This window comes from Sorex araneus, chromosome 2 (genome assembly GCF_027595985.1).
Source record: "Sorex araneus isolate mSorAra2 chromosome 2, mSorAra2.pri, whole genome shotgun sequence".
Classification (NCBI taxonomy): Eukaryota; Metazoa; Chordata; class Mammalia; order Eulipotyphla; family Soricidae; genus Sorex; species Sorex araneus.
The window spans coordinates 312,221,769-312,245,034 of NC_073303.1; the positions used below are offsets into that span (position 1 = coordinate 312,221,769).

At 39.5% G+C, this 23,266-nt stretch overlaps 1 protein-coding gene across 1 annotated transcript; it reads right to left on the minus strand.

Annotated features, from left to right (window-relative positions):
* Positions 1-12,439: 12,439 nt before the first annotated feature.
* On the minus strand, positions 12,440-13,450 carry LOC101552246 (casein kinase I). Its single transcript, XM_012935720.2, has one exon. The coding sequence runs from the start codon at positions 13,448-13,450 to the stop codon at positions 12,440-12,442; it is 1,011 nt and encodes a 336-aa protein (XP_012791174.1).
* Positions 13,451-23,266: the final 9,816 nt, after the last annotated feature.

Consider the following 23,266-nt stretch of genomic DNA (forward strand, 5'->3'; position numbering starts at 1 on the left):
GGTATATTCCAGAAATACAAGGATTGCCCAACACATTAAAATCAATTACTGTGCCATATCAACAAAAGAACATATCAACATAAAAACCATAAAGTCGTATCAATAGGCTCACAGAAAACTTTTTGCAAGATTCAATGTATGTTCACGATAAAAACCCTCAACTAGGCCCAGCTCTGGTTCCAGGAAACAGAACGTTAAGCTGTGTAGAGGCCACTGCCTTTTACTCAGGATCATTATCTTGCCCACCAACTCAGGTATCTCCCCTCCTCTAGTGAAGTGGATAAGGAAGAGGAGGTCTGCTTAGCAACCGCGTGGCTTGGCTTACCCAGCCCTGGTCCCAGGAAACTGAAGAAGTTCAGTGGCATCAGGGGCCCTGCTTTTCACTTAGTATTGCCATTTTGCCCAGAATTTCTTCACCTTTCCATAACTCACCATAAACATACAAAGACATTCTAATTATAAAAACCTAATCACACAACAGACAAGAAACAACTCCATACGGGAAAGTTCACAATGGTAAAGCAACGCAGGACCGCACCAGGCTAAGTGAGTGAAGGTGCTAGCCTAGATACTCAACTAGTAATAATGAGCTATACAACCTCTCTAATAAGGAATTTAGAGAGGAATTGCAGAATTTGTATATACAACTCAAAGAAATAATGGAGTGGACTGCCCATAAAACACAAGCAGAAATGAGGAAACTACAAACAGAAATGACATATCTGAAAACCTTGGTAGGTGAAATGAAAAATTCACTGGAAGGTCTCAGCAGTAGTTAACAGTTGCTGAGGAGGAATCAGTGACCTCTTGAGACTATATTCTAAAGGCCCAAAAACACAATGCAAAAAAGTTATCTGCACTTCACTGTTTATTGCAGCACTCTTCACAATAGTCAACATCAGGAAACAGCCAAGTGCCAGAGAACAGACGAGTGAATAAAGAAACTATGGTACATCTATACAGTGAAATACTATTCAGCTGTTAGGAAAAAATGAAGTCATGCTTAGACATGGATGGACATGGAGAACATCATGCTGAGTGAAATGAGTCACAGGGAGAGGGGCAGACATAAAATGATTGCACTCATTTGCTGGTTATTAAAAAAAAAACACCATAATATGTGAATAATATCTAAAGTAGAAACAAGGGCCATAGTAGGAAGCTTGATACAAAGAGGGAGGGGAAGAAAAAATATAGTTGCTCACTCAGCATATGAAAAAGTATTTATAACTAATTATTTCCAGGCCCCTGTGCCTGGCTACCTTCACTGGGGCCCCTTGGAGGGAGGCAGGTAGAGTTTCCTTCCCTCCCCTGAGCAGAGCCCTGGAAGCCCGATCTCCAGAACCTAGTCACAGCCATGCTCAAGGCCCCTCTTCACATGCTCGGGCAAGCCTCATACATTAAGGAACCGGCAGAGGAACCCAGGTGTGCGGGACCCAGGGCTGAGATCTCCAAGCCTGCTTGGATCGGAACTGGGCCTCCTCAACCCAGATCACTCTTTTTCCAGTAGCTAGGCAGTCACACCCAGAAACTGCTCCGGCGTCATGTAATCTCATCAATGGCCAAGACCCAGAGACTATAAAACAAAGCTCTCAGAAGACCTCTTATTGTCTAGTTCTCCCTCTCGGAGAACCCGGTAAGCTACCGAGAGTATCCTGCCTGAATGGCAGAGCCTGATAAGCTCCCCGTCGTGTATTTGATATGCCTATAACAGTAACAATGATGAATCTCATTCCCCTGACCCTGTAAGAGCCTCCAATATGGCACCGCTGGGAAGAACGAGTAAAGAGAGCCTGCTAAGATCTCAGGGCTAGGATGAATGGAAATGTTACTGAGACCACTCGAGAAAATCGACGACATTGAAATAGTGATACAGTGAACTAATTATCAGTAAAATGCCAAGCAGCATGATATAAGATCACTCATATTAGTGAGAATTTTACATATCAGAAACATGGAATTATCCAGGATTGGTAGGGATATGGTGAAAAGTAACCCTCATCCACTATTGGTGGTAATACATTTGATTCAGCCTCTATAGAAAACAGTATACAAGTACCTAGAAAAAAATAAACACACGAAAAGAAATAATGGTGGTCCCATATGAACCAGAGATTCCACTTCATGGGATCCAATCCAAATACAGTAACATTAATTTTATTAGTTTTAAAAGATATACGCACATCTATGTTAATTAGCAGAACCTAGTACAATAGCAAGAGTATGTGCAATTGAAAAATAAATGAATAAAGAAATTGTTATATGTACACAATGGAATACTCTACAGTTATAAGAAAAGATAAAATCTTGAAGTTCACTGCAACTTGAATTGATATAAGGTATGATGTTAAGTGAAATGAGAGATAGGACAAATACCAGATGGTCACATTCATTTTATGTATAGATTAAAAAAAAGAGATTAGTCATCATTAAGTCATGGCAATAATTTGACCTGGGATCAGAAAACTGAGATTAATGAACAAGGTGGGGTGGATGGATAAGATTAAAAAGCGGATTAGAGATAACATTGGGGTAGGGTTGTAGGCACTTTGGTGGTGAGGTTATGCTAATTCTGCATAAAAAACATAAATACTAAAACTATATTAAGCTTGTTATCTAAACAAATATAAAATACCCCCCTCAAAAATGCCAGGATCACGTGGTTTCACTAATGAATGCAAACTTCCACTGATGAACTAATAGAAATAAACTTCCCAAATAATTTTGGTTGAAAGGAGAGAAGACTTCCAAACACATTCTATGAAACTAAGATCATCCTGAATCTGAAGTTAAAGTAGACCGCCACAGGAAAATAAACCTAAAAACAATATACCACTTTACAACAATAAGAAGTTGCAAAAATACTCAACAAAATACAAGTAAATTAGATTATTCACTTAATAATGTCATTTACCCTAATAAAGTGGGATTTATTTCATTAATGCAAAGATAGTTCGATATAAGCAAAGCAAGTAAACATGATTCAACACATAAATAAAAGAACAAAAATCACATCATCATTTCAACAGATGCAAAAGAATATCTGACAAGATTCAGTAATGTCCTGTAATAAAAACATAAACAGAATAGCTATAAAAGGAATATACCACAAACCAATAAAGGTCATATATGACAAACCCACAGTGAACATAGACACAATGGTGAAAAACTGAAAACTTTTCTTTTAAGATTAGGAGTGAGAATAAGACAGTTTTTTTCATAATTACTATTTAATATAATGTTGAAAGTCTTTTCAAGAATCACTGTATCACTGTCATCCCATTATTCGTTGATTTACTTGAGCAGGCACCAGTAACGTTTCTAGTCCTCCCACCCCTGAGATTTTAGCAGCCTCTCCTTACTCGTCTTTCCCAATGATTGGAGGCTCTTTCAGGGTCAGGGAAATGAGACCTATCATTACTATTTTTGGCATATCGAATACGCCACAGGTAGCTTTCCAGGCTCTGTCCTTGTGGGCGGGATACTCTCGGTAGCTTGCTGAGCTCTTTGAGAGGTATGTATATACTGTCATCCCATTGATTAATGATTTGCTCGAGTGGGCCTAGTAATGTTTCCATTCATCCAAGCCCTGAGATTTCAGCAGCCTGTCCTTACTCGTTCTTCCCACACTAGAGGCTCTTCAAGTTCAGGGGGAATGAGACCCATCATTGTTACTGTATTTGACATATGAATACGCCAAGAGGAGCTTGTTAGGCTCTTCCATGCTGGCAGTAAACTCCAGGAGCTTGGTCTTATAGACTGGCTTGTTGGTCTAGGGGTATATTTCTCACTTCGGGTGCAAGAGGTTTCAGGTTCAAATCCCAGTTCAGCGCCCTATTAAAATAATGTTTTATTCTATATGCAAATAACAAAGTTGCTGAAAGATACACCTGAAAATAATTCTATTTATAATCAAATAAAAAAACTAAATACTTTGGTATAAACTTAATAAAAGAAATTAAAGACTTATACACATAAAGTCATAAGACATTGCTGGAAAAAAAGTAGTTGATGCAATAAATGGAAAGATGCTCTATTTTTAAGGATTAGAACAAAATTACTATATTCCTTAAAATAGCAGAGATATTCTCTCCAATCCCTATAAAATTCTTAAGGGTAATCTTTACAGAAATAGATCACAAAAAATTATTCACAGAAATGAAACCCCCAAAATAGAACCCTATAAAATTTATTTGGAAGTAAAAAGTACCCCAAATAACAAAAACATACCTGTGAATAAGAACAAAATTGAGTTTTATATTTCTGATATAAATTATATTCCAAAGAGAGTAAATTTACTAAAGTAACATAAGGGCATTGGTGAACGGTCTTGGGCACTGCACCTTGGTGGTAATGAGGTGCTGTAACTGTATACATAAAAGTAGAAATGATGGAGCTGGAGAGGTAGCAGGATTGCAGCAAACTCAAATTTTGTCGCCCAGCATCACATATGGGGTTACAAATTCTACCAGAAGTGATCCCTGAGTACAGGGCAAGAAGTAAGCAGAGCACAGCTGGGTATAGCCTCAAACCAAAGTAAATAAATAAATAAATAAATAAATTTAACACCATTGTAACCATGCTACATAGACTATAATACTTTAAAAATAAATGTAAAATAAATATATTTATTTTTAATATTGTAGGAGTACTACTATTTATTCAGCTATTGATTAAGCTGATTGAATTGAGCATGAACTCCAAGTTTTTTTTATTCTATTCTGATGTTAACTTTATTATTTTACTATTATTTCCGCCCCCTTTTTTTTGATTCACCGTGAGATACAGTTACAAACTTTCATGTTTGAGCTTTGGTCATATAATCATCAAGCACCCATCCTTTCACCAGCGCACACTTTCCACACTAAAATCCCCAGTATTCACCAACACCACCCTGCCGCTCCCAGCCCCCTGCCCCCTTGCCGCTCCAACTCTTCACCTGCTTTTGTGGCAGACAATTTTCTCCATACTCTTTCTCTATTTTGGTTGTAGCATTGTAGCACTGTCGCACTGTTGTCCCATTGTTCATCAATTTGCTTGAGCGACCACCAGTAACGTCTCCCTTATGAGACTTGCTGTTACTGTTTTTGGCATATCGAATATGCCATGGGTAGCTTGCCAGGCTTTGCTGTGTGGGTGGGATACGCTCGGTAGGTTGCTGAGCTCTCCGAGAGGGACAGAGGAATCAAACCCAGGTCAGCTGCATGCAAGGCAAATGCCCGCTGTGCTATTGCTCTAGCCCTCTACTTTGGTTACATTTGATATTTCAACACCAGTCTCACCACCACTCAAAACTGCCAAAAAGGCAATGTTAGACAATTTGTTTTGTATTGCTTGTTTGGATAGAATATAATGTCCAGGAAATTCTGTTTCATTCTCTTCCGGGAACTTCAGTTCATAGTCTCTGGGTCTTGGCCATTGATATTATGTGGTGCCAGGGGCAGTTTGTGGGTGTGACTGTCACGATTCTGGAAAACTGGGGATGTGGGGGGAGGAGGCCCAGTCCTGAGCCAAGCGGGCTTGGAGATCTCAGTCATGGGTTCCTGCATATCTGGGTTTTCCTGTCAGTTTGCTCTCTGGTGAGGTTCATCTCATTTTGGGTGAGGCTCGTGCCCTCTTGCGTGGGGCTCATCCGAGCATGTGGAGAGTGGCCTTGGACATGGTGGTGGTTGGGTTCTGGAGGTTTTCGGCTGCCGGGGTTCTGCTTGGGTCAGAGAAGGAAACTCAACCCGCTCCCCCTCCTAGGTGCTAGGTCAGGACATTCTGTGGCGCTCTCTTCCGGGAGCTTTAGTTATATTCTCTGGGTCTTGGTCATTGATGAGATTACATGGTGTGGGGGCAGTTCGTGGGTGTGACTGCCAAGCTACTAGAAAACTGGGGACCTGGGGGAAGGAGACCAAGTTCTGATCCAAGCGAGCCTGAGACTCTCAGTCATGGGTTCCCACTTACCTCTATACTATAGGCCCTAACTGCATCTTTTGATCTCTTTCAAGATTTATGGGTCTCTAAAATAAGGCCAATAAATGAGCTTATATAGCTGTGCTGGAGGTGTGTCTCCCACATACCCAACTTTTGGCCGTTTAATTCTTGGTAATCTTGGTTCCAAGTTTTTAGGGTCTGCCCAAAGGCTAAGCAGCAATTTTGGGGTATCTGGAAGTCTGAAGGCATCATCAAGCTGCTGATGCACTCACCCCATGGATACAGGTTTACAGGCTGGCTGCACCATAGCCCGAATAAATTTATTTTAAATTGTGTATTATTTGAATAAAAAAATACATACAACAGTGGAACATAATCAAGAACTCAGAAATAAAAGAATAGACAATTAATTTCTATATATTAATGAAAATTAATATGCAACAAGGACCATCTCTTCAATAAATGTTGGTTACACTGTATCCAGTGTAACAATACCAGGTGTAACAATGGAACTAGAATACTACCTAGCCCCATGTAAACAAAATATATTTCAAATAAATTAAAGGCTTGGATGTAAGACCTGGAATAACAAAATGCTTAAAAGAAACATAGGTGATTGATTCTTAGTTATCAGATTTATAGATTCTTTTGGAAGTCAGCTGTAAAGTTTAGAGAAGCAAATATATATACATATATATGTATATATATACATATCACTGTATCACTGTCATCCCATTGCTCATCGATTTGCTTATGTGGGCGCCAGTAATGTCTCCGTTAGTCTCTGTCGCATTAGGGTCAGGGGAATGAGGCCCATTATTGTTAGTTTTTGGCATATTGAATATGCCAAGGGTAGTTTGCCAGGCTCTGTCATCTGAGATTCTGCATCGCTCTCTTCCGGGAGCTTTGTTTCATAGTCTCTGGATCTTGGCCGTTGATGAGATTACATGGCACTAGAGGCAGTTCGTGGGTGTGACTGCCAAGCTACTGGAAAACTGGGGATCTGGGTGGAGGAGGCCCAGTCCCAATCAGAGCAGGCTTGGAGATCTCAGCCATGGTCCCACATACCTGGGTTCCGCTGTTGGTTCCTTCATGCGTGAGGCTCATCCAAGAGTGTGGAGAGGGGCCTTGAGCATGGTTGTGGCTGGGTTCTGGAGGTTTTCAGGCTCTGCTTGGGGCAGGGAGGGACAGTCAACCCGCCCCTCTCTGAGGGGACCCCAGTGAAGACAGCTTGGTGTAGGGGCAGGAGATTCTGCCTTTAGACTTTATAAGCAGTAAAAATTAAATGTTATTTATACACTTCTCATTCTATGGTATTACTGTCATAGACTGAAATTTTTCCATACATTTCAAATGCCTTTTCACTTTTTTCACTGTTTTTATCTCCTTTGTTGTGATCATGTCAAATAACATATTCATGCTTTTTGTAATTTTTTAAAAAACACAACCACTTCTATTGAAACTTTCTATTTTATCATATTCTTTGTATACTTTAGCTATAGATTTCCCCCCTTTGTTTCAAATTTTTGTTTAAAGCATTCTGCTCATGTTTGTGATTTTTCTGATTTAAGAGTTCTCTATGTTCTCTTGGTACTCATGGTGTTCCTTAAAACAATGACTTTTAATTCCTTTTTTAGGCAATGCATACATCATTTCTTTGGTTCCTGAGAGTTTAGTTCTATTTATGGCTTCCTATTTGCCTGCTTTCTCATGTAGCCTTGAACTGACATCTGCACATTTTGAAGGCACAAAAAATTCTTCCTCTATAGACTTATTTCAACAGGTACATCATCCTATACCCTTGTAGTCCCCAAAATGAGTGAGACTATGTCTAGGGTCACAGTGAAACAGAGGGTGGCTTGGATCATAATATACAGCTGCTTCCAAGTCCAAAACTGGATTCTTGTTTGGCAGGCCTGATTGTTTTCCAGACCTATGGAACTACCTTTAGGCATGTAGTCCTTCTGGAAAGTGCTCGAGTTATATATATAAAACAAATGGAACTGTATCAAACTAAAAATCTTCTGTACTGCTTAAAATCTTGCACCAAAAGGGTATCTTAATGGGAGAATGTAATTTTACTTATTATGTCTAACAAGAGGGTAATATCCACAATATATACAGAAATGTTAAAAAACAATAAAATAATTAGCAGCCCATTTAAAAATAAAAGATATAAGAATTCTGTTTTCTAAAAAATCTTTCTCAACCAATTAACTGATTATTTCAAGTGAAAAAAATTTTGTGTTTGACTTAATACTTAGAATTATTTTAAGTGATGTCTTCTAGACAATCAATTAAAAATTAATTTTCAGCGACCAGTGTGTTCGCTGTAGGTAGGATATTTGTCTTGCATGCAACTAACCTGGGTTCAACCATGTTACTCCAGATGGTCCACCGAGCCTGCTAGAGTAATTCCTGAGCACAGGGCCATAAGTAAGGAATGAAAAACAGTGAGTGTGACCCAAAAACAAAACAAAAAAATAATTTCAGAAATTGGTTGCTCTAAGGACATGTATCTGCCATCTTCCAACCTGTTGACTTGTTGCCAATAAAGCTCTTTATCAACCTGCCACAAGCCTCTCCTTTAATTGGCCTTGGCATGCAGTGAAATTGAACCATTAAAGTTATAATTAGCAAAGTTAGCCAGGACTGTACTTAACTGAGGTACCTCGAATTAAAAAGTTTTCAGGCCAAATAGGAATTGAGTTCTCTGTCATGTAAGTGAAGTTAAGTCTAAGGCAAAACCAGACATTACAGTTATTTCAAACTACATATTTGTCTTGTAATCAAAGGTAAATAATTGCAATTTGGTTTTGGAAAATAGGGCACTTAAAATTTGCAGGTGATCAAGATTTTCTATATGGGACCAGGTGGACTATTAAATGAATATCATTTTGATTTCCAGGAACTTATTGACTAGGGTTTCTTATCAGTGTGAAAAATTATCTTCAAAAAACTATACAAGCTGGAGATGGCCAATTTGACTATAGGTTACAGTTATTACACAGCAATTAAAACCTTTTTTTCTCATTGCCTGTAGATATGAGATGTTACAAATCAAGGAAAATCTGTCACTAGACGATGCTTTGATTGAGATGTAAGTCCTGAAGCTCTTGGAATTCTTATTTGGATTTCCAGTTCATTTTCATTTTAACTACCTCCAACCCTTACTTTGACAAAGATTTGGAAACAACGTCAGGTCTGAATCAGCATCCCATTTCTCAAGTGAACAAAAGTTTGGACTAAAATAACTAGCATAAAAAGGGAATATCTTAGTGAAAACAGCTTGCTCTTATGTTAGGATCTTCAGAAGAGGGTTATTTCCATAGGAAGTGTGTAATTTAGACTTGATACACAACTTCCATAGAAATGTAAGAAAGAATTGACAAGAATAGAAACCAGGTCGTAGATAATACAGCAAAAACTGTCCTTACTCCAAAGCCTAAAGAACTGCTTGTTCTGTTTTTCCTTACCCCAGATCTAACACTCATTTTAACAGGTTTATATATAATAAGTAGAGTGACTTAGGAAAACCAGAAATGGGTTTTTATTGTTCTTTCTGAAGCCATCTGGTCTGGAATCCATCCACCTTCCTATATTGTACCTCTCTATTCTTTTTCTCTAAAGAAAAAAAAAAAAACCTTTTTGTCACTGTTTCGACAAAATGATTGCTTGTTGTGAAGACATGAGACCACCATCATCTAACTTGATTGTTTGAAAGCTCTTTCTTGATGCTCTGCATCCAAAATAATTTTAAACATTTTTTTCTGAGATAGTTTAATTCAAAAATCAAACCATCAGAGATGAGATCCAGAGTAGCTGTGCACGAAACGGCCCCTCTGCTCCTTAAAGACTATCATCCAGGAGGTCTACTAACCCATTTTGGCACTCAGTGGCTTCTTATAGAAATGCATCTAGACTGTGAACTGAGCTAAATATCAGAAATCCAAAACCGTGCAGACGCTGTTGCAGCTGTGCAAGCTCATATAATCTTCATTCTCAGCAATGGAAAACAAATTATCAAATGATGCCTTTTCAGCAGGTTTGATTATTGGGGGGAAATTCCAAATAGTAATAGTGAGTTCTCTGTTGAAATATTGAATGTATTAAAAGTATAGAGAGAATAAAGTGGATATCATTAGCCACTCAGCTTGGGGGGATTGGGTGTGGGAGGGGGGTATACTGGGGTTCTTGGTGGTGGAACATGTGCACTGGTGAAGGGATATGGGTTTGATCATTATATGACTGAGACTTAAAACTGAAAGCTTTATAACTTTTTTCACAGTGATTCAATAAAGTAAAAATTTAAAAAAATCAAACCGTCAGTTTACCTCTTGCTGTTTCAAATTGTAGTCTGCATATTAAAATTATCTTTGGGATTGGAGTGGTAGCTCATTGGGCACATAACAAGCATGCTTTTCATGCAGAAGGAATGAATTTGATCTTCAACATTCCATACATGGTTTCCTGAGAACCATCAAGAGTGATGGTCATGGTACCATAAGGTGAACACTACCCCCACAAACCAATAAATAAATAAAATTAAAGATCATATTGGAATTTTAAAGACAGTTTTCAGTTATTAAAACTCACTACTTTTCCCTAATAGACGCTAAAAACCTAAAAAAATAACAACTCGCTTTAGATTACGAAAGTAATGAGGTCACAGATTTTAATGCCTCAAGTCATGATTATGGATACCAAATAGATACTCAGAGGGCCAGCTATTAGAAACATGCACACATAAGCTTTATCAGAATGGATATGTACACAAATGTTTTCTAAGGTATAGCAAAAACCTGCAGAGCAGGCAAAACAGAGTACTGGGAAAGAGCAGGAGGGCAAAAAGTGCATTAAAAGTTGTGATAACACCTCTAGGTATGTTTCTGTCTCTTGCACTGGGAAATTATTTGCCGGACTATTATATTGTCTAGCTCACAGGGCATTGTTTTCTCTTTATTTTTTTTTCATTCCTTTTTCTTTTCATTTTTTTCTCCCCCCCCATATAGACTTAATTTCGTCAGACCTTCCCAAAACAGACACTAAACAGTTAGAATGGCCACCTCTTAGCGTTTAAGAAAGTTACACCTCAGTGGGTACACAAAGTAAGAAAAGTAACCTAGAGTTCAGCTGAGGAAACCACTACTGAGTCTTAAAAGTGGTGAGTTCTTCCAATTTCAGAGTGATGTGTCTTCAACTTTTATCATCATTTTAGTGGAAAACTATAATTTTAATTTTGGTGAAATGAGATTCATCTCCTGAGGGGATTAGTAACATCATTTGCTGAATTTCATGTTTTTTTATGAAGAAAATGAAAGGCAGCTAGAAGATCAATGAGATTCCAGCTCCAACTGTAGTTGGACTGACAATATACCAGGACAAAAACATCAAAATTTTGATTTACAAAGCTAACAGAAGTTTTAAACCTAGAACTTACCGACCAAGTACACCACAACCTTTGAAAAATGGCAACAATACAAAAACGTGTTATAAAAATAAAGGAAAAGTAGAAAGAATGCCTTTCTAATAAAATAAAAACTGAGAAAGTAATTAATACACTTAAAAATTATTTGCAAAGAATATCATGTAACAAGTGGCTTAATCTATTTAAAAAGTGGGACAATTTTAATTTTGTTGTGAGTCAGAGCAAGGCATTTTCTTTAAAAATCTCATTCCTTATAAAAATATTTAGTTTTTAATGAACTTGTAACAAAAAAAAACTCCCATTTCAAAATAGAAGCCAAATCCTAGGTCATATAGATGTTTATAGTGATTACATTTATCTAAGCAACATACATACATGTTCAGTTTTAAGATGTTAACTAAATCTGTATGATATCAGAACATTATACAGCTAAGGCAGAGTCACAAGTATAATCTAGTAGTCACTATGTTTTTCTTAAGTCTTCATTTTAGATACTGTTATTTTCTAGCACAGGTAAGCAGCCTGAGTCTTTCTTATGCTAAAAATACTGGAATCTTTGGTTGCTAACTTGTCAGCTGGCTTGTAAACAAGAAGCCAACCATTTAAAAAAAATATTTTAAATTAACAACTTGCAAAACCCAAGGATAGATTAAACCCTAATAATAAAAAATTGTGACCATTTACAACCATCACAACTGTGGCTGTAGGCTGTTCATTCCATTCTTCTGAAATGAGATCTCAAAGCAGTGTAGTTCAAAATAAAAGGTTTTAACAATAACAAAAATTGGCATATGCACAATTTCTCCAATTTGTGTGTCAACCATTTAGTTAACTTGAAAAAAATGCAATAGAAAACTGGACACAATGTTTTACTATCTCAGTTAATATTCACAATCACAGCTTTTACAATTTAGGATACAGCACCACCAATGTTGCTCAGAGCCAGTTTATACTGAAATTAAGTTGTTTACACCAAGTAAATAAATGGTTGTCCACAACCACTGGCTAGTGTACATAGGAACTAAAACATCTAGATTTAGGAAGAAACAAATGCTGCTCCAATAATCTGCTTTGCTTCTTCTGTTCCTCAATTCATGCTTTCACATTAGTCTTGTTTTTGTCAGTTTGCTTGCCTGTGTGGGGTTGGGCCTGATGACCCGGCCCACTTGAAGAGGCTGCCTGTTGTGCTGCTTTCTGCTTTAACATTGTCCAATCAAATGTGTAGTCGTATTGGTGGTTCAGGGTCCTGAAAAGAATGCGAAATAGCTGCCTCAAATACGTGTAATCTGGGGCCTCCTCAAAGCGCAGCCCACGACAATAGTTTAAGTACATGGCAAATTCTGCAGGAAATCCCTTACATAAAACTTCAACAGGAGTGGACATCTTCTTTTCACTAATCTTTTCGTATTTTTGTTTCTTTGTCGCAGCCTTTAGTCCTTGCCACGGCAGATTGGTTCTATTGAAATACATCAAAACATATCCTAATGATTCCATGTCATCTCGGCGACTTTGTTCAATACCAAGATGTGCATTGATGCTAGCATACCGGGCAGTGCCAGTCAGATTTTTATCTTCTCTGTACGGTATGTGTTGCCTTGTCCTGTTGTCTCTGTACTTTTTGGCCAAGCCAAAATCAATAAGGAATAACTTATTACAGTGATGTCCAATACCCATCAGGAAGTTATCTGGTTTAATGTCTCTGTGTATAAAATTCTTTGTATGCACATATTCAATTCTACTGATCATCTGGTCAGCTAACATAAGTACCGTTTTCATGGTGAACCTTCTGGAACAGAAATTGAACAGATCTTCGAGGCTGGGTCCAAGAAGATCCATGACTAGTATGTTGTGGTCTTTTTCCTGACCATACCACCGTATGTGGGGGATGCCCACCCCGCCTTGAAGGATCTTGTAGAGTTTACTCTCGTACAGCAGCTGCGGGTGCCGCGCCTTCTGCGACTCGAGCTTCACGGCCACCTCCTCGCCGCTGGTGATGTTGACCGCCAGGTAAATGTCCCCGAAGGAGCCGGACCCGATCTTCCGTACCAGCTTGTATTTCCCGCCGACCACGAAATCGGCTTTGGAGTCGCTGATGTTCGCCATCCTGAGTGATGAGGGGGGAGGCTGAGGCCGAGTCCTGATTCCCGCGAGGCCCGGCGGCGGGGGGCGTCTGGGGACGGAGATCCCCGGCCTCCTCACGGCGTCACGGCGCGGAGTCAGTCCCACCCCGGCCAAGGAGCACCCGGTTGCCGCGCCCGGTCAGCAGCTTCGGGCGAGGCCACCGCGTGCGGGGCACCAGGCCGGGCCGCTGGTCTCTGGGCGGCAGCCGCTGTCTGGCTTTCCTGAGATGTCGTGGCTGGAAGGGGGTGCGGTGAGTTAGGGCGACGCCGCTCCCGCCCGGAGGGGCCCGTCACTCCCCCGGCGCCGCCATCTTGTTGCACCGGCTCCGCCAACACCAAACGCCCGGTCCTGGAGCCGCTTCTCCCCGGCGCAGAGCACGCTGGGAGCGCGGGGCGGCTGGGAGCGTGGGGCACGCCGGGAGCGCGCGCTGCGGAGCCCTCAGCGCACTGGCGCCTCACGGGGCGGCCTCCGAGCCCGGGTTGGGGACACAGGGTGTCCTTAGTTTCCCAGAGCAGAGCCCCAGCGGAGTCCCCGTGGAGAGGTGCAGGGGGGACCCTGAGCCCAGTGCACACAGGCCTGAGACAAGACCGGGGCGCCGCTGGAACGGTGAGCTTCCCCTCAGGCGTCTGCTCCCCTCAGGGAGCTGCGAGCAAACACCTTCCGCCGTCAGTGCCGGGTGAGTGGCTGGTCAAGCAGGAGGTGGGGTTATCGTCTTCCTCTTTGGTAGGAGACACCAACGGCCGAGCCCAACCTGTTGGGCTTTCTACACAGTCCGACTAGACTAGTCCAGGGTGAGGGAGATGCTCGAGCCGCCGGCCCTGATCTTCCGCAGAGGAGAGGAAACACCCCTCACCCGCTTCCTCCTGACGTAACAGTGGGCGAGGGAGAAAAGTGCCCGGAGCTCACGGCCCAGAGAACAGGTGTTCCCCAAGGTTGAAACCTAATCATAGGATTATAATTAATTTCCTTCCTCACAACATCTTACGGCCACATTAACAAAGAGTGGTTTAGAGTAGTTTCTTAACAGACTTTAACATATTAGAAAAAATAGGAGTGTTTAAAAAATAAACGGTGCAGTGTCTCTATCAGAGCACAAAAGGATACAGAATAAACTTGAATTCAGTAATAGAATGATACTTGAACACCCCTCTCCTCCACCCCCCAAAAAAAACCTGGAGATTAAGCAATATACTTTTAAATGATATAGAAAGAAATTTCAAAAAAATTTAATTTTTTAAATAAAATGAAAAATAAATATTATTAAAATATGGGCTGGAGTGATAGCACAGTGAGTAGGGTGTTTGCCTTGTATGTGGCGGATCCAGGTTTTATTTCTCCATCCCTCTCTGAGAGCCGGCAAGCTACCAAGAGTATCCCTCCAGCACAGCAGAGCCTGGCAAACTACCTGTGGCTACTCAATATGCCAAAAACAGTAACAAGTCTTACAATGGAGATGTTACTGGTGCACGCTCAAGCAAATGGATGAACAACAGGATGACAGTGCTATTAAAATATAGATATTTGTTAAAAGTAAATCACAGTTCTCATAGTATTGAATAAAAGTTTTCTTAAAAATATGTGTTTGGTTGGGGCCACACCTGGCTGTACTCATGGCTTCCTCCAGGCTCTGTGCTCAGAGATCTCTCTTGGTGGGACTGGGGGAGGGAATAGGGTCAACCTGGATCAGATGATCTACAATCTATAAAACCAAAACGATCTGAGATCAATCATCTAAACTACCACATTAGTAAAGTAGAAAAATCACTGTATCACTGTCATCCCATTGTTTCTCGATTTGCTGGAGCGGGTGCCAGTAACATCTCCATTCATCCCTGTTGCTGTTAGTGTACTCCGATTGGGGGCTCTTTCAGGGTCGGGAATGAGGACCATCGTTGTTACTGTTTTTTACATATCGAGTATGCCATGAGTAGCTCCCCAGGCTCAGGTACGATACTCTTGGTAGCTTGCTGGGCTCCCTAAGAGGGATGAAAACTTTTGGGGAAGCCTCTATCTCCTTTACAGGTGTTCCCAGTCTACCTAATGTAAATTTTTGGTCAACTGTCATGTTCTAACAATCACTCACAAACACGCATCTGCCTGCATCTCTGGGCAGCACCTGGGATGTCTGCGGTCTCAGGTTGATCTCCTTGAGGTTGATAGATCTCCATCCCTCTCTGAGAGCCCGGCAAGCTCTCACATAAGAGTGTGCCCAGAGGTTATTGAGAAGCTGGCAGAGTAGGACACTATTACGGAGGGTCTGTGCCGGATCAAACACCTGCGCAGAGTCCCCGGGCACCTGGTGGTTGGCTGACAGCACTCCACAGTGGATGAGCCACTGTATGCACTGCCACCATGGCTCTATTCCGATGGTGCTGCGACTTGGTCTGGCTGGGGCAGGCGGAGACACTGCAACCGCCGCTGTGGTTTCTCTATGCCCTGTCGATGTCACTCTGTCTGAATCTTGCAAAACAGCCAGCGATGTCCATCAGGAATCACATGTAGAGTTCCAGCAGGGATCATACTTAGAGTTCCATGTCTGGCATGCTGAGCTGTGTGTTAGGAACCAAATAATCCAGAAAAAAAATGAGTTAAAAGAAATTAAAAAAATAAAATTAGAAAAGAGAAAAATTTTAGGTCAATGAAGTAAAAATCACATTCCTTTGGAATATGCCTCAGTGGTTGAGATCTACCAAGTATATGTGGGGTCATGAATTTGATCCCCATCACTCTGCATCCTTTGGTATGATCAGCAATGAAATCAACTACATGTGCACAGCAGAGTGTGAGTCCTCGTATGTATTACAACAGTGACAAAAGGACATCAAAGTGAAGGGAAGTGAAAAGAAAAATGAGAAAAAAATATATATTCAGACTAAGAAAGTGAATTGCTAATGTCAAATGAAAGAAAAGACATCATTACAAATTTCATGTGCACTAAAAATTAATAAAATAATATAAACTTTGAGCTCACAAATTTGATAACCTAGATTAATAGATTAATAGAATCGGCATGGCAGAGCCTGGCAAGCTACCCATGGCATACATGATCTGCCAAAAACAGTAACAAGGACAGCCCTCATTCCCCTGATTCTGAAAGAGCCCCCAATATGCCATCTTGCTACACTAGCACACGACAGGGACGAATGGAGACATTACTGGCGCCCACTTGAGCAAATGATGAAAAAACGGGATGGCAGTAATATAGTGATACAGTGATACAGATTAGTAGATTTAGACACAGTCTTTCAAAATTCACACAATAGAAGTTAACTTTTTAAAGAAATTTAATATCTTTCCAAAACCAGAAACATAAGACCTAAATGAATTGTCTAGTGAATTGTTTCAACCGTTTAAAGAAAAGATTACACTAACTTATACGATATCTTTCAGACTACAAAATCCTAGAGGAAATACCCTCTAATTCATTCTTGAGGTCAACATTTTGCAATGCTAAGATCAGGTGAAAATATTATAAGACATAAAATTATAAGTCGATATCTCTTATGAATATATGTGAAAGTTCTCACAAAATATTAGAAAATCAAATGAAACATATAAGAAAATTATATATTAAAACCACATGTGATTTATCCCAGGCAGGAAACAATACAACATTCAATGGTCAATCAGTGTAATCCATCACATCAATAGGGTAAAGGGAAATCATGTGATCAAATCAATCACTATCAGTGTATCACTGTCATCCCATTATTTATCGATTTACTCAAGCAGACACCAGTAATGTCTCTATTACACTCAGCCCTGAGATTTTAGCAGCCTCTCCTTGTCTTTCTCAGTGATTGGAGGCTCTTTCAGGGTCAGGGGAATGAGACCTATTGTTACTGTTTTTGGCATATGGAATATGCCACAGGTAGCTTGACAGACTCTCCTGTGCAGGCGGGATACTTTTAGTAGCTTGCCAGACTCTCCGAAAGGTTATCTGTTACTGTATTTTCGATATGAATACACTACGGGGAGCTTGCCAGGCTCTGCCAAGTGGGCAATAGACTCTTGGTAGCTTGTCAGATTCTCCAAGAGGGAGAACTAGGCTATTAGATGTTGCGAGGCCTCAGTGCAGCCCCACACTTCAGGAACTTGGCTTTATAGTCTCTGGATGTTGGCCATTGATGGAATTACACAGAACCGGGGGCAGTCTCTGGGTATGACAGCAATAACGTCATAATCAAATCAATACCATCAAATCAATAGATGCAGAAAAATTCAACAAATTCAAACACCATTATAAAATGTTTTTTCAGCAAATTAGAGTGAAAGCATTGATGTATTTCTTTAGATATGGATACAATTTAAATTTTTAAAACAGTTTAAATAGTATGTTTGCATAAAAAGTTGTATATTTAGGGAGTGTGTTCAACAAAAATTTCTTTAACAAAGTAAATATTTAAGATGATAAATAGACAAATAACACCTTGCTAGAATTTAACTCAAGATTATTAAGGTATAATTCATAATATATATTTTGGCTCTTCTGTAAATTTTGAAACTCATCATTATATAAAATCTAAAATCTCAGGACTGAATGTAATAGAGATGTTACTGGTGCCTGCTTGAGTAAATTGATGAACAACGGGATGACAGTGATACAGTGATCATTATATAAACAATACCATAATCAAGAAGAAATCAGTTCTATCAGTGTTCAATTTTTCCTTTGAGCTATTCTAGCCTGTCCCCCCCCCACACACACATACTTCTTTTTGCTGTAGGTGTCTTCTATACTTAAAATATTCTGTTTCCCAGAATGTAATGAAAAAATGTAATAATACGGTATAGTGTCCTTTGAACCTAAATTCATTGTCTCATTATTGTGTATCTAAGATCCATTAACATTGCAAATTTTGTTCATGGGATGATCCCCATAACTGATAGACTCTTATTTTGTGATGTAGAAGTAATTAGATGGCAAAGATGCACTCATGAAAAATCTGGCATATTTCTCCAACGGGAACAAAGCCACTTTTGTGGGAGAAACCAAGACCCTCTGTGATGGCAGTACAGTGGTTTCTCAGAATGGTGCCTCTGCAGCAAGTTTTTATAAATTCCTGTCTCAGAGGCAGGTCCAGGTTATATCTAGGGGTTTTAATTTGGCACCTTGTTCTTACAGAGTGACCTTTAGATTTCAAAGTCTTTGTGGTTTTCCATGGTTAAGTAACTCAATCCAGCAATGTAACAGCAGGAGCCAAATACAACCCAATCAGAACCCATGCACAGATACTTCATAAATAGCATGAGTTAATTAAAAAAATAAAATTGTGGACCCTCTGTACCTAAAGACTTTGATTCCAGAGACCTTCTAACACATTTTAGCATCCAGCGCAGCTTCTTACAGCAATGCACTGGGACTGTGAGCTGGGCTACAACTCCGCGCTGCCCGGGGATGGATCTTTCCTCCCCACCCTGTCTTTCTGCATGGAAAATGGTGGCAGCAGCAATATCCACATGGCAGGAGCCATCTTCTAAGACTCCTAACCCAGAGGTATACGGTTTTTACACTTGGGGCTCCTAGGGAATCATGGGAAGTGGGTGTAACCGGCACGCCCTCGGCCCAGATAAATCCGGAGCTGCTGAGAGCGAAACGGACCCTCTGCGCCTAAAGACTTTGACTCCAGAGACCTTCTAACACATTTTGACACCCAGCAATGCGCTGGGACTGTAAGATGGGCTATGCAATTTCTGGCAGAATTTTCCCTGGACTTTATACAGAAATCCGACTTAACATCTCTTAATTGTCAGCAATGTGAAACGGTTCCTTTTTAGCAGGTCTGAGTTGGGGGGGGGAAACTCCAAATAATAACATTGAGTTTTTTTGTTGAAATATTGAAGGTAATCAGAGTAGCAGCCATTTCTCTGGACTGTGAACTAAGCCTCAGCCCCACGCTGGCCGAGAAGAGGAAATATCCCTCTTTCCCGGTTGTTTCCCATTTTCGGGGAGAAACGAGGCATGGCGTCCACCATACTATGAGGCGCGGGAAGGGGGATGGGGGGAAAGGAAAAGGAAAAAGGGGGAACAAAGTTATGTACTTGGAGCAGTGGGACTACATATCTCTTCATTCTCTGCAATGAAGAACTAATTATCAAAAGCTTCCTTGGTAGTAGGGCTGTCTTTCTTGGGGGAAAACTCCAACAATAATAGTGAGTTTTGTGTTGAAATATGGAATGTAATCAAGGTAAAGAGAAAATGAAGTGAAATTCATCAGTTATGCAGTTGGGGGTGGGGGGGCAGGGGCGGTAGGTATACTGGGGTTTTTGGTGGTGGAATATGGGCACTGGTGAAGGAATGGGTGTTTGAATATTGTATAACTGAGACATAAGCCTGAGAACTCTGTAATTTTCCACATGGTGATTCAATAAAAAAATTAGTTAAAAAAATTTTCAAAAAAAATAAAATTGTAACAATATTAACAATATCAGCAGTGTATATTTTGCTGCAGGTGATTTATATGAAATGGGGAGAAAAGAGATGGCAAACTGGAAAGAGGGGAAGTCTACCATTTCCCTTTCTTTCTATCTCAATCACCTGGGAAAGTGCCTGAAAAAGTTCTGAAATGATCAGACTCAGCTTTGAGAACCTTCCCAGTACAGACCTTAGATCTCACTGCCAAACAGTACCTGGGTCCCACTTGATCTACCACAAATGGAAAAATGATTCCTGAGGCCCAATTTCGCCAGGACGCATAGAACAAAGACTGGAGTGAGGAATTACTCTTTGCATGAAAGGAAGATCAAATTTTGTTTCTTTTTGGGTCACACCTGGTGATGCACAGGGGTTACTCCTGGCTCTTCACTCAGGAATTAATCCTGGCAGTACTTGGGGGACCATATGGGATGCCTGGGTTGAACTTGGGTAGGCCTCGTGCACAGCCCTACTGCTGTGCTATCGCTCCAACCCCAGGAAGATCAATCTTTATCTCTGCGTAGGTTTTCCAGGAACATTGCCGTCAGGTTGTCCCATAGTAACATGTTCAAGAGAGCATGAAAGCTTTTCCAAAGGGGAGAGACTGAGAGTACACATCTCAGGCAAGGTATGGACGACTCCAGTCCAGAATGGAGAACATTGCCACTTGCCTTTGCAGAATTGGTTTTATGTATCTCCCAAGCCACTCCAGGTGGGGGCCTTCTATATAGATAAGAGTCTGTTACTAAGATACTGTCAAACGGAAGAACTTTAAACTTTTGGTATTTTTCCTTCGTACTATCAATTTCTTTTGTGTGTATGTTTGTTTGTTTTTCTGCTAAAGTTTTCCCCCTACTGCAGAGGTCCAGACTTCCCCGGGGTCAGCATAAGCACTAGTTGAAATCTTATTGACCTCAGTTCCTGAGTCCCCAAAAAGGGTTAGGCCATAACGTATTTGACTAAGTTTAGAGCTAAAGACACAGTAACCTCTTTAGATCTTATCTTTACTACTTTTCGAGAACGCATTTTTAGCCCCTACCCCACTTCTATATATATATACCTACTTCAACTTTCTGGGTAAATGTCCATAAGCTTAGAAATTTGCAAGTTATTATATAGGCTTGGGAGTCCAACTTTTCACTTCCTAGATAGCCGTAGGTTCAATCTCATTTCAGTGCCATGGTTTTTGAGAATTGTCTCAATAAGTTTTGACTTGCCAAAGTTGAAATTTATCAGTAAGGTCAGTGTATGTGTACAATAGGAAATACCATATTAAATTGAAGTTTTGAAAGAGATGTTTTTTCAGACAAATAATTTGTATCCAAGGAGGAGAAGTGTGCAATAAAAATAATCAGGTATTAGTCAAAGTATAAGGGAATGTAAGGGTTTATAAATATATCAGACTCAAAGGTGCTGGAAGATGTCACTCCACTACCCACCGTTGGAAGATTGAAAGTATCTTGTAAAATAAGAGTTCTGTAAATTTTCAAAGGATACATATTTTTATAAAGGTGAATTCAAAGTTGAAGGTGTGGTACAGTGTGTTAAATGCTTGATTTGCACACAGCCTACCTACAGAATTTAGTATCTGGCACCACATATGGTACTTTGAGAATCACCAGGAGTAATTCCTGAGCATGAAGGCAAGAGTAAGCCTTAAGACTGCCAGCTTTGCCATCCCCCAAAAAAGTAAAATAATGAATTTAGTTTAATTTGTTTCTAAACCCAGTGAATAGGCTGATAGGCTGGTAATATCTTATAATGTATTTAAGTGGAAATTTATAGGCTAGATGAATTCTTAAATTGAGAATACTAAACTTAATTTGCAAATAGAGACCAAACTCTTTTCTATTAAATGTAAGAATTCAGTAAAAACTATGAAACAGAATTTGCATGAAATTTTTTAGTCAAAAATTATTCTGCTCTGTGTTAATTACTTATTTCTTTCAGGATGCAAAATTCATCCCATCATATTGGAATCAGATTACACAGAATAGTAGAAGCTAAACAAAAGGCCAAACAAGCTACCACTCACTGATAAAATCTGCTCTACAGTTAAATTTGTAGGGCCTGAAGTGAAGACTGGCTTTATATTTTTAAAGGGTAATAAAAACAAAACAAAATGAAAACAGCAGTAACAAAGTACAATAAATGACAGACATATGTGGCAGTTAGAGAAATTTACTGTCTTCTTTTGTTGATTCTTCCTTTATGGCAGAGGTCAACAAAATAGTTGGAAAGTTCAGATGGCTGTCTGCTTTTTTGGGTAAGTTTTCAAAGTTTTGGTAACTTTTGTGGGGTTTTGTTTGTTTGAACATATTGTCTGTGTGTGTGCTACAAATGGCAGAATTAAGTAGTTGGAACAAACCAAAACAAAAATACTATCTGGTCATTAATAAGTAAAGTTTGGCTATGATTCTGTCACAATATAGAGCTTTACAAAGAAGCACAGAGTTATACCTCCTATGAAAGTCTTTTATTTTTTCACTATTTTTTCCTCCTGACTTTTGTTTGATTTATTTTATTTCCCTGTTTATTAGTATTTCTCATAATTACCCTTTAACTTTCACCATTTAATATGTGTAACTAAAATATATTAGTTCAAGAACAATGTATTGAACGAATTTTAGGTTTCTTCTTAAGTATAAAATAATCTTATTTTTAATTCTCACAACTCCCAATGCCCTAGAGGCCTAAAGTTAATTAAAAATTAAATATTAGACCATAGGTAAACATGGAGGATCATGAGAACTTTGGTGGTGCTGAGTTGCCATAACTTTGCACATCAATAGCATCACTTTAGTAGTATTATAACTCTATTACATATATTATAATTTTAAAATGTTTTTAAGTTACCTCTCTATGTTATGAAAAAATGTCTGTGGGTTGATGACCTCAAGAAAAAAATGGCTGGTAGATGATAATTAAAATATTAATTATAAAATTAGGTAATGGGTATATGGATTGGGCCACTGTAAAAATACTTCAAACTTTTTGATGCTTGAATATTTTTCATTAAATATCCTGGGAAAAATACATTTTTGCTCCTCAAATATCTTTAGAAGCTGTTACTACTTGGTATAGGTTTACCTTGCCTCTCAACTAAACTACCATGTTTGTCCTATTAGTCTTCCCAAATGAACTTTCATTAAATGATTGCTATTCAAAGTGTGATCTACTGACAAGTAAACATTCAGTATCTCACCTATGACTTGATGGAAATACATACTTAGGTATATAAATACTAAATAAATACTTAGGTGTCATCAGACATTCTAAGTTGGAATTTAGAGTTAAGGAGACTCCCAAATAATTTATGTGAACTTGAAAGCATGTGAAGCAAGGCTTCATCTGTTATTTCAATCCCCTTTTATTTCCTTCCA

Bases quoted from the DNA above. Each gene is read 5' to 3' on its own strand.
- LOC101552246 (XM_012935720.2), bottom strand. From the start codon at position 13,450: ATGGCGAACATCAGCGACTCCAAAGCCGATTTCGTGGTCGGCGGGAAA.